Source organism: Liolophura sinensis, chromosome 9 (assembly GCF_032854445.1).
Source record: "Liolophura sinensis isolate JHLJ2023 chromosome 9, CUHK_Ljap_v2, whole genome shotgun sequence".
In the NCBI taxonomy this organism is placed as follows: Eukaryota; Metazoa; Mollusca; class Polyplacophora; order Chitonida; family Chitonidae; genus Liolophura; species Liolophura sinensis.
Window position 1 is genome coordinate 88,407 of NC_088303.1, and position 12,850 is coordinate 101,256.

At 39.6% G+C, this 12,850-nt stretch overlaps 1 protein-coding gene across 1 annotated transcript in view; it reads left to right on the forward strand.

Moving 5' to 3' along the window:
- The first annotated feature begins 5,396 nt into the window (after window positions 1-5,396).
- Window positions 5,397-12,850, forward strand: part of LOC135474898 (coiled-coil domain-containing protein 102A-like) — a 28,789-nt gene continuing 21,335 nt past the window's right edge. Inside the window, exons 1-5 of the mRNA XM_064754566.1 lie at window positions 5,397-5,596; window positions 6,947-7,895; window positions 8,532-8,640; window positions 9,518-9,634; window positions 10,466-10,675. Coding sequence (XP_064610636.1) covers window positions 7,123-7,895; window positions 8,532-8,640; window positions 9,518-9,634; window positions 10,466-10,675 — 1,209 coding nt within the window. The 5' untranslated portion in view covers window positions 5,397-5,596; window positions 6,947-7,122. The remainder of the gene's footprint in view (window positions 5,597-6,946; window positions 7,896-8,531; window positions 8,641-9,517; window positions 9,635-10,465; window positions 10,676-12,850) is intronic.

Genomic DNA, 12,850 nt, shown 5'->3' on the forward strand with positions numbered 1-12,850 from the left:
ATACGGTTCAGACCGGCGAAGTGCTGAGAAAATTCTGGAACAAAAATCCAGTACTAGAGTCAGTACTACTTTTTCAGCGTGGATTCAGAAATTTGAAACGCCAGTATCATTTCGTTTCAGCAAACAATGAAGATTGGACACTAGCTTGGAGTTTGTCCAGTTTTTCATTGGCTACGATAATAAGTACGACTTAACTGTAGTAAGATTTCCCGTCGGTTTTCTGACTATTTGTGACTAAAGTAATAGGGCTAAGGCCATTGCAATCAGTATGAGTAACTCTGACGAATCCCAAGTTCATGCTACTCTGGCTATCGTTTTCTTAAATATTCCATGTAACAATAAATCCTGTGAACACAGACAAGAATGACATCAATTTAATGACGGTCATGGTTTTTCAAAATATCGACGATGCAGTCTGAGTGACTCATTCAACCAAACATGCAACATGACAAAAATCCTGCAACAAAAGCTGCAGTTGCATCCCTTACATTAAACACCAGTTTATGCAATTTCCATCCTCTTCAGGCGTTCGGGCGTCACATAAATGACATATCCAAGTTAAAGCAGTTTATCAGACCTCTGGAAACGGCTTCAAAGCCATAATGCAAGCACCTCCATGGTTTGGCATAAGTTTCAATGACAAGAGCACTGCACAAAGAAAGGAGTCAGGATCACAGAGTTCAATACCACAAAGCACACCAGATCTTGGACATGTTGGACATACAGTATTTATGCGAGATGAGCACTACGAAAGCTCTAGCACGTATGCCTCTGACAAAATTCCTGACAAAATCATGGACGTAGAATATAACTACAAACAAATTTCTTCATAAATTTCAAACATTTCTCAATTGTCTGAACATATTACACAAGAGCACAGTTATGGAAACAATGTAAGTCCAAAATGCAAACAAATGCTATCACAAAATTGCAAGTGAATGACACTCCGAACTCCTCCCAAAGACACCAGCATGTGTACGGGATCAGTTAGAGACAGAAGACTGTCAATACATATGTAATTTACATAAAGGCATATGCTCTTGCTACTTTTTCGCATGTAGAGGTCAGCCCTACTGCTGCAAGCATCTATATTCAGGTTTAGCCACTTTGAAAGATATTGACAATCCAGCCCCAAATTGTCAGCCCCATAATTTAGGCCTCCGTAGATCCAGTGGGCTTATACACTGGTCACACCTGTATCAACAAATGAACAAAACTCACATTATCAGAGTGACCCATATCGTCCCCAAGTTCCGTTTCCTGACAGATCAACAGAGAGACAAAGTTAAACATCAGTTTGAACACAGGAAAAAGAACATATGCACTGATGTCAGCACACCCTCATACACTGTGTCTGGTAGAACACATTTCGATGAGACATCATGTATGTCAGCAGAGCCGTCAATTTCACACCTGAACCCATTGCTAATAGCAATTGCTAATAAATCCACTTCACGTCAAATACAATGCAGATACTGCATCCAGAACAAGTCTCAACATCCTTTCAAGTCACACTCATGCAGATACTGCATCCAGAACAAGTCTCAACATCCTTTCAAGTCACACTCATGCAGATACTGCATCCAGAACAAGTCTCAACATCTTTTCAAGTCACACTCATGCAGATACTGCATCCAGAACAAGTCTCAACATCCTTTCAAGTCAAACTCACATCAGGGTTATGATCATCATATATCAACTTGTCACCTTCCAAATAGCATAGTGTGCTCTTCGTGTTTTGAAGACAATGGTGTCATATTACAATTTGCAACTTTTTCCAGCACTTCAGAAACATTTTTTTACTTAAAAGCTCTCAATTTAAACCAAAGGTGACTAAATCACATGGTGAAAGCCCTGCTGACACACATGAACTAAAACAGAACAGTGGTACTTTTCTTTCATGAACCAATGACACACCGTCACTAGGCAGTGATAAGTGTGAAAAAGGTACCGTTTCCATTGTGTAAATCTATCAAATATGCCATCTCCTGACAAGACCTTGTATTGCTTACAATGCACCAAGAAACAAAAAAAGCACTACCAGTACATGTAAGCTACATTTATGAATACACATTTATGTACATTCTAGCTGACTTAAAACATCTTACAAAAGTCTTGAACAAACAGAACCTAGTTTACCCTCATTCTTCAACCTTTTCAACCACCACTGCCACTCATATTTTGAAACATTCTTAGAGAACTATGGGATGTAGAGACATAATCTGCAAAGCTGTGTGAAGCTTACGTCTTTAGTGACTCAAAAAATCGTTTTTTGGTGTTATTTTCATAACAGTTATAACACTCGCTGATTTGGACACAACCCACTCCAGCAACCTGCGGTTGGTCGTGGGTTTCCTAGGGCTTGGCCCGGTTTCTGCTTGACATTGGACAAAATGACGGGCCCATAGTCTTCCGACATGGTTTGGTTTCTACCCCGAACTAACAACGGTAATTGCCGTCAAAAATCCTAATATACCCTTCTGCCGGTTACTTTTTTCTGATAATTGGACGAAAGTAGACTTAAATTTCCCCTCAAATCATCAAAACTTTGTCCAAACAATTTCAACACGGCCCAACAATCTTTGCAGTGGACGTGTCACTAACAGATGGAATCACACGCGCCTTTCACAAATCAGCTACAACCTGCTGTCTTCAGTTATTAATATAACTGGAATTAAACGCTTATAAAAAAAACACAGCAATTTAAATATGATCTATGAAACACACCTCAGAATTCAAATATTAAAGTACATCTGTTCTTAAAGATTTAGAAAAAAATACGAGTGGAAGTACTTTTAGATTTATTTGCTGTTTTGGATCTAACAAAAAGCTTCCTTTCTAGTCATTTTTGATGTTTTCATCACCTTTTCCCGTCAGTTCACCGAAAGCTGTATTTACAGCGTTCTAGATCAAGAATGCGTCAAAGGTGCTCCTAATCTGGTTGAAAAGTTCCTGTACGCCAAGTTTGTTGGAAATTTCCTGTTTGTGGATATTTTGACGCCGGAAATCTGCAGGGTGTGAATGCCATTTCATTGTACTTTGTATTTAAAGTCACAATCTTTTATTTGTGTCTTTTAGTTTAACCTTGCAATGAATAAAACATAACGTTTATTTGACGTAATATTATTGTGAAATATTACAATATTATTATTGCTGTAAAACATGGGGTGTTTTATAAACATTTATACAGCCTATATCTTAAATCAAAGAGCTATTAACAGAAATATATATTCCTAATAGCCTAAATTTATATAATTCTGTACTTATGGTCTATAATTCTATAATTATATACAGTGGCAATGTTTTCTTCTTTAGTTGAACAGTTTTTGCGTAAAGAAAAAAAAAACATCCACTTGAGATCGGTCGGTATAAGCAGCCTATACCGCATTCACATTAAGCGCTCTGAATCGTTAACTAACGTGTAACTGGCTCCTCTAGCTCTCGCTGTCCTCGAAGTGTGTCAAAGCTGTATATGACGGAAACAGGTGTCCCGTGATTTTAAAGTAATTCTGAACTCATATCACCTTATTATGTCGGAATAATACAAACCGCAATGACAGTGTAACCGACGCATCAACTCGGGTAGCAAGCTGCCATTTTCCAATTATGCGTCTCCGTTGATTGGATGGACTCGGCTGCTCTTCGAAAATCTAAGATCATATTTTTTCTTTCACAATACTTCCTTCCATTCATTATTATAAGAAAACATAACGTTAACACTTCCAGGTTAGTTATCAGTCGACCTTTTAATGGTGCAATAGTTAGATTTTTTTATTCATAAAAGCGATAAGATTTTTCCCGTTCCTTCCGAAGTCGAACTACGGAAATAGCGGTCAACGAAGTTTGGCTTGCTTTCAATATACTACAGGTATGATGGCATGGTGATTAGTAGTCCAGATTTAATGTTGGGTATGGAGTTAGAATTACTTTAGACTTAACCTACTCTCTTATGTTCAGTGACACAAAACAGGACAGCAGAGACCTGCTTTGAAAAGGCCAAGTTCCAGGTTATAGAAAATGGAAGAGTAGGCCTTACCGATATGTATTTCTGATAGTTAAGCTGGGAAGAATAAGGAAACAAAAAATCTCAAACCTTATTTCCTGGCTACTGACTGTCGTGACGTCATGTTTTGTTGCGAGGAGGGCAACTATCTACCCAGTCCATCTTAACGTCAACTGAGGGTTGTTCGTATACATCGGGTACTAACATTACCATTACTAGAATAATAAGTGCCATTTTTAAAGTTGGGGTTTCCGCGGCCGAAGTGCTTAACACGCCAGTGTGGCCCAATGACCCAGAAGCCTCTGACAAATATACGGTTGCTGTGAGTTCAAGTCCTTCCTTTTCGGCCGTACGTGGGAAGGTCTGTCAGCAACCTGATGGATGTCGTGGGTTTCCCCCGGGCTCTGCCCTGTTTCCTCCCACCGTCATGCTGACCTCAGTAGTATATGTGAAATATTCTTGAGTACGGCGTCAAACACCAATCAAATAAACAAATAACCATTTTTAAAGTCTTTGGTATGAACGACCCGGGTTTGATCCCAGGTCTGCCGAAATTGTATTTCTCAAATTTGTAAATTGGAAACACAACTTCGAACACTAGAAAAGTTACTCTACCTGTAGGCCTACCATATTAAATTAACTTGAGGTGGTATTAGAAAAATTTCAACTGGCTTTTTAAAAAATGCCGTAATACAAATAGCCTTTGGAAATCTTGGAAAGCAGCCAGTCCTGAAGAGAGCCGGCTGTACGTTTAGCTCGTATAGATGCTTAAAAATTAATATAAAGCAGGACATTCTTACAGTTTGGTCATAGCTATATAGTCATCATTTCTGTGCAGGTCAAACTGGGCCTAACATTTATCAATTAGACAAATCATACTGTATCCTTGTATGAATACATAGGGATATTTTAATCAATACGCGTGCGCATCAGGAGTCAGGGGTCAACGAAAGTGCGTCTATTGGCCTATCATTAGATATGTTTGATAAAATCCTAGGCCTGCCCAGCTCAGAGAGAAGTTATTCCAAAATCTAGCATATAATCGCACTTTTGAAGAAATGAAATATTGTAGAAAAAAGAACATACCGTAGTTTAGATCAAATAAAATTGTATGGACTTTCATATGCCCATGCATTTGAATCTGTGCGTAAATCTCAGTCGAGATTTAAAGTAATCAAAACATTTGTTTATCATGTAGAATTTGAAGTGAGCCATTGGCTGGGGCAAACTTGTTAATTAATTTCTCGCGGTCGTCATGCAGGTTGCATGGGAATGTTCTAAGGGACGCTACTCTGGGAAGTTGTTGTTCACGGTACTCTCCCTTGTATTGTGCAATTTTAACAGTTTTTGTTCATTTCATCCTAAGTTCTTCAGAGCAAAAACATGTTCAGTGAAAGGTAATACACTGGCTACTTTAAATATACCATCGCATTTTAAATAGCAAACAGCAAAGTTTGAACCACTCCAAATTATGGTCTCGAATGTTCTCGTTTGATGTGCGAGAATGTGCAACTGTGCTAGTTTCAGTGTCTGACATTCTATAAAAAAAATGGGCCTATCGATGCTGCAATCTCAAGCTGGACGTTTCTTGGTGTAAGTATGCAAGTGTCTATTCATGAAGAATGCGCACATATCATGTGAAAATTAAGGAAGAAAGAGATCTTCCCAGCTGGAATCGCTCACGTAACTGACTACGCTACAACAACAACATGGTATTCACAACAATGCCCACATGCTGTATGCAGCTACACGACCAGCCAACTCTCTTCAGAACTTCACGCGAAAGATTAGAAGATTCTGGCTAGTGCTACTACATTTCCAACGGCTATTTGTATTATCGTAATTTTTAAAGCCAATTACATGTTCTGGTAGGGCAACCTCGCAATTCTAATCTACCATCTAATCTACCATCTAAACTTATTTTAATACAGTAACAGTGTAGTGTTTCCAATTTCCAAATTTGAGAAATACCATTTCTGTGATACCTGGTAGTTTCAGTACTTCCTGTGTTACGCACAGCCACTTATGTGTAGCTAACCACTCACAAAATCGTCCATTTTGGTCTTTATTCTGTAAAACGGGTTGGAAGTTTGAGGTCACGTGACCACCCTTTTGTGCTGAAAACAAAATGGCTGCTAGCATTGGGGAAATGGTCATTCTTGCCACTTCGCTAGCAACTAGTTAGGCCTAGTTGTACAAAATAACGTCACGAAAGCTCTTCAGACATACTCAGACTGAAAGCTCAAAATTATACAGATCCAGGGATTCCAAAATAGGCATTTTTCGATGTAATAACATTGGGAGGACGGTCTTCTTCACCCACGCTGCTTGGTTAATCTCATGGTCTCTAGCTTTAGATCCGTTTTACAGAATAGTGCCTATGAGAGACACAAATTCACGGGACTTCCACGTGGGAGCGCTCGCACACATACCAGAAGTTGAGCTCCATTCGCCCAACACTCCTGAGTTCTAACCCCAACTTCTGTATTATGCGCGAGTGCCCCAACGCAGAACACCCTTGAACTCCTGACTGCTTCGGTGGTACAGGACAATTGGCTGCGTGCGACCCTGTCAGCATAGCAAATCTTTGGCACAGGATAACATCAAATTTGACATGTCAGTCAGCTTAGTGTTCAGAGGCACTAGCTTTGCTGAAAGTGCTTGTTTTGGAGAAACCCAAAGTTGTCATGATGTTTTGTTTCCAAGGTTTCATATATGTATTCTGAAAAAATGATATTGTGTTCAAGATTATGAGTTAATAGTAAGGATGATGACAATGAACATCTACATGTATTGTATTGAAGATGCGCAAAATAATCACTTCCACTTTATGTCTCCTGCAAATAGAATTGCTGTTTTACCTACATGTATATGAGCTTTTTGTGTTTATCTAACATTGTATCTTTATGTTATTTTGTATTACCAATATTCTTTTCTTAACAGCTTCCTGTAACAACTACGTAGATGGGGGATGAGGATGTGTTAACATCTGCACCTGAAATAATGTTAGCTCCTGACTCCCTTTTACGATGATTTAAGAATAGCTTCACATGCAAGTTTGGGGTGTCTGATATTAAACTTTTTTACCTGGCATAAGATAACGAGTACCATATGTTTCGATGAGCCAGAAAGTGAACTCTAGCATGGGCCCTAAGGCTGATGCTCCGTTTGCAGGAGCCAGTGGCCACGGGTACACACCCCTTTCCCCAGGTGGAAAGGAGTCGCGAAAGACACTCCCTCATTCACCATCACCGCACATGGTGGAGAATGACTGGGATGGTCAGGATGACATGAGGAAGCATGAGGTGGAGGAGGCACGGGCTCGTGCCGCGCAAATGGAGAAGACGATGCGATGGTGGTCCGACTGCACGGCCAATTGGCGAGAGAAGTGGAGCAAGGTTCGCAATGAGAGGAATAAGGCACGTGATGAAAATCGACACTTACGGACTAAGCTGGAGGCGGTTATTAAGGAGTGCACTTTGCTGAAAAGGGAAAAACAGGAACTACGGTGTGAACTGGAGCAAGTAAAGAAACCAGGCACTGGTATGGTCCAGATGATTTGTGATGGTCAGAGGTTAGGCATGGACGGTGATCTTAGTGCTCCTGACAACACTTGTGAATCTGCAGTTTTGGGTGGAGCTGTGGCACCAGTGCTGACCTCTCAACCTGACCTCTCCAAACTGCCAGACAGTAGTGACTTCATGCACAAAATTCTGAAGAAGGACAGTGATTCTGTGAGTGTTGTGTCAGAAACCATGGAGAGGCTGAAACAGACGAGGCAGAAACTGGACGACGTGTCCATTGCGGGAGAGGAGTCCATCGCAGAGGAAAAACTGTCTCTCTTAGAAATGAAACTAGAAGAATCCCAGAAGACGATACAGGTTGAGAGAGAGTAAGTGACATTTACATGTACAGCATGGAATGTATTAGTTACAGGTGAAAATGGTAACAAACTGACACATACTGACACATACATAATCCCAGAGGATGATACAAGTTGAGAGAGAGAGTAAGTGACATCTACGTGTACAGTATGTGATGTATTAGTTCCAGGTGAAAATGGTAACAAGCTGACATAAACTGACACATACATAATCCCAGAGGATGTTACAAGTTGAGAGAGAGAGTAAGTGACATCTACGTGTACAGTATGTGATGTATTAGTTACAGGTGAAAATGGTAACAAGCTGACACATACTGACACATACATAATCCCAGAGGATGATACAAGTTGAGAGAGAGAGTAAGTGACATCTACGTGTACAGTATGTGATGTACTAGTTCTAGGTGAAAATGGTAACAAGCTGACATAAACTGACACATACATAATCCCAGAGGATGTTACAAGTTGAGAAAGAGCAAGTGACATCTACATGTACAGTATGTGATGTGTTAGTTACAGGTGTCATTTCATTATTTCTTTTGAAAATATTTTGAAAAATTATTTAGTACCTGCTTGTATTGTAATTGTGTGCTGTAGATAATTTTGTCATGAACATGTATTTAAAGATATTTAATATTTTTGTAGTGAGAAATCAAGTTTAACCAGAAGTATTGAAAAGATGCAAACAGAATTGAACAGCTATAAGACTAAATATGAAGAAGCCAAGAAAGCCAGACAGGACACAATGCTAGAGGTGAGGGTTAAGTCATAAGTTGTGATCATCAACTCCATACAACAACATAGCCGGTTTGGAATGACATGTTAGCTTGCAATGAGACAGTCAAGCGCGTGGCCAGTTAGGTCATGTTCTCAAATTGAGTTCTTGTTGATTGTTTGAGACTTCAGGTCAAGAGGTTTGCCAGGTGCCTGCTGATAGCTGGTGGTTTACTCCAGACATGCCGGTTTCCCCCATTGGTTGAAAGTTTGTGACAGATTGTTGTGACATGTGACAGATTTTACCACCTGTTATTTTGTATAAGCAGTACATGTGACAAATTTGACCACCAGTTATTTTGTATGAGCAGTATGCGTGACAGATTTGACCACCTGTTATTATGTGTAAGCAGCACATGTGACAGATTTGACCAGCTGTTATTATGTGTAAGCAGCACATGTGACAGATTTGACCACCTCTTATTATGTGTAAGCATAACATGTGACAGATTTGACCACCTGTTATTATGTGTAAGCAACACATGACAGATTTGACCACCAGTTGTTTTGTATAAGCAGCACATGTGACAGATTTGACCACCTGTTATTATGTGTAAGCAGCACGTGACAGATTTGACCACCTGTTATTATGTGTAAGCAGCACATGTGACAAATTTGACCACCTGTTATTATGTGTAAGCAGCACATGTGACAGATTTAACCACCTGTTATTATGTGTAAGCAGCACATGTGACAGATTTGACCACCAGTTATTTTGTATAAGCTGTACATGTGACAGATTTGACCCCCAGTTATTTTGTAAAAGCTATACATGTAACAGATTTGACCACCAGTTATTTTGTATAAGGGGTACATTGCATACAGCTGATGTAGAAATGTGCTTGTTTTTTTTCCAGCTAACAAAATTGAAAGACAGTCATAAAGATGAGATAGGAAGAATAGTTCTAGAGTTGGAAGATGAGTCAACTTCTCGTTCTACCATGGACAGACGCCTCGGGGAATTGCGTAAAGAGGTTGGTCATAGCTTTTATGGTGGCATTTGTAAAGTTCTCAGTCCCTTTCTGCTGGTGGTGATAAGTTACACAGATAACAAAGTAAACTTGAACAAACCAAGGTCATTGGGGTCACAGTGATGCGGTGGGAAGTGATGTCAGAAAACACCTTCATTTCTAATAAATACTTCATACATATGTGTTCTATTATAACAATGATTTCTACAAACACCTGAAACAATTTAATTCAAGAATGCTGATTATTAAAGAAGTTCTGTGCAAGAAAACAAGCAGTGTCACAAAGGCTTCAAAGGTCAAGGTTATCTCATGGTGGCAGGGATGTAAAGCGAGTGTAGAGAGTAGAGCATGTGCAGCAAGGAGTATGGATGGAGGGGCATCATACAAGGGAGACAACTCTGAGATGACTTTCATGTTATAGTATCCAGCATAACAGTGACGACAGTGTCTTAAATCCGCACATAAATGTATTTCCCACTGTAACTTTGTGTTAAGGGTAAACTGAAATGAAATAATTATATGGAGATTTTTAATGTCGAGCTGTCTTATAGCCACAGAAAATGACATTAGACCTTTGATAAGGATTTGTGTCCAAAAACATATTCGCCAATGGAATTAAATTCTTGTTGAATACCTTAGATTATTACCTTTTAGTAGATTTCAGATTTTTACCAGTACTGGTTCAAATAGTGTTCAAATAATTCTAAAATTTGAAAACTCAGCCAACATTATAAATTTTAGGATCTTTTTTAACGAATGTTGAAAAGTGTGATTATCTCTGATTTAGCTTCTTTAAAAGCCTAAATCTGACTGAGGTTGAGTTTTGCCTTCCAGCTGGAAAGGTTACAATCTGAGAATGCTGCTGAGTGGGGTAAGCGAGAGAGACTGGAGACGGAGAAGCTTTCACTGGAGCGGGAGAACAAGAAACTGCGGATCCTGATCACAGACCTGGAGGAGCAGGTGGAGCGGAAGAACCAGCAGGCCTCCACCATGATGGATAGCGACATGAAGACCCTACAGTATGACCTCTCTGAGAAAACAAAGGTGCAGCTCACGTCACTTTACTGAAATTAGGCCCTTGACGTTTTTGAAAACATCCCTGTGGGATAAGTGGTAGGCCTATATTGTCCATGGTATTGAATACAAGACCAGTGTTACTTTGAACACATACATGTAACTTATGTGCAGTATTACGTAGCCTGTAGGACAGGTAACTTTGGTCCAGTATTATCTAACCTATAGGACACATAATTTTGGTCAAGTATCATCTAATTTATAGGACTCGTAACTTTGGCCCAGTATTATCTAGCCTATAGGGCACGTAACTTTGGTCCAGTATTATGTAGCCTATAGGACACGTAACTTTGGCCCAGTATTATCTAACCTATAGGACACGTAACTTTGGCCCAGTATTATGTAGCCTATAGGGCACGTAACTTTGGCCCAGTATTATGTAGCCTATAGGACACGTAACTTTGGCCCAGTATTATCTAACCTATAGGACACGTAACTTTGGCCCAGTATTATGTAGCCTATAGGGCACGTAACTTTGGCCCAGTATTATGTAGCCTATAGGACACGTAACTTTGGTCCAGTACTATGTAACCTGTAGGACAGGTAACTTTGATCCGGTATTATCTGGCCTATAGAACACATAATTTTGATCCAGTATTATCTAGCCTATAGGGCACGTAACTTTGGCCCAGTATTATGTAGCCTATAGGACACGTAACATTGGCCCAGTATTATCTAACCAATAGGACACATAATTTTGGTCCAGTATCATCTAATTTATAGGACACGTAACTTTGGTCCAGTACTATGTAACCTGTAGGACAGGTAACTTTGATCCAGTATTATCTGGCCTATAGAACACATAACTTTGATCCAGTATTATCTAGCCTATAGGGCACGTAACTTTGGCCCAGTATTATGTAGCCTATAGGACACGTAACATTGGCCCAGTATTATCTAACCAATAGGACACATAATTTTGGTCCAGTATCATCTAATTTATAGGACACGTAACTTTGGTCCAGTACTATGTAACCTGTAGGACAGGTAACTTTGATCCAGTATTATCTGGCCTATAGAACACATAACTTTGATCCAGCATTATCTAGCCTATAGGGCACGTAACTTTGACCCAGTATTATCTAACCTATAGGACAGGTAACTTTGGCCCAGTATTATCTAGCCTATAGGACACGTAACTTTGGTCCAGTACTATGTAACCTGTAGGACAGGTAACTTTGATCCAGTATTATCTGGCCTATAGAACACATAACTTTGGCCCAGTATTATCTGGCTTATATGTAACGTTGGCTCAGTATTATCTAGCCTATAGAACAGGTAACTTTGGTCCAGTACTATCTAACCTATAGGACACACAATTTTGGTCCAGTATTATCTAACCTATAGGACACATAATTTTGGTCCAGTATTATCTAATTGATAGGACTCGTAACTTTGGTCCAGTATTATCTAGCCTATAGGGCACGTAACTTTGGCCCAGTATTATGTAGCCTATAGGACACGTAACTTTGGCCCAGTATTATGTAGCCTATAGGACACGTAACTTTGGCCCAGTATAATGTGGCCTATAGAACACGTAACTTTGGCCCAGTATTATTTGGCTTATATGTAACGTTGGCTCAGTATTATCTAACCTATAGGACAGGTAACTTTGGTCCAGTACTATCTAACCTATAGGACACACAATTTTGGTCCAGTATTATGTAACCTATAGGACAGGTAACTTTGGTTCAGTACTATCTAACCTATAGGACACGTAACTTTGGTCCAGTACTATATAACCTATAGTAAGACAATATAAAAGATCTGATAACTTTCTCCAAAGGGGTGTTTGCAGAAATGTCAGCCAGCTATTTTCATGCTTGATGGCATGGTTGTGTAAACTTTCTTTCCTTCTATATAATGTCGCTGTCTTAGTGTCAACCTTATCATAATAATTCTGATACTACAAGTATAACAAGTGACTTGCTCCCCACACAAGTTTCTATGTATCAAATTTGTGGGGAGGCATATCTCTTATTAATCATAGTATTCTCAAACTTAAACAATATGTGCAAAATGACCAAACCCAGATCACGCTGTATTGTTCCTGGCTTTAAGTGGGTAAGCCTGTATCAGTGAAGCTGCCTGAGGGATGTGGGTTCACTGACTGATGTCATATTAGCTGAAATACTGCTAGGTACT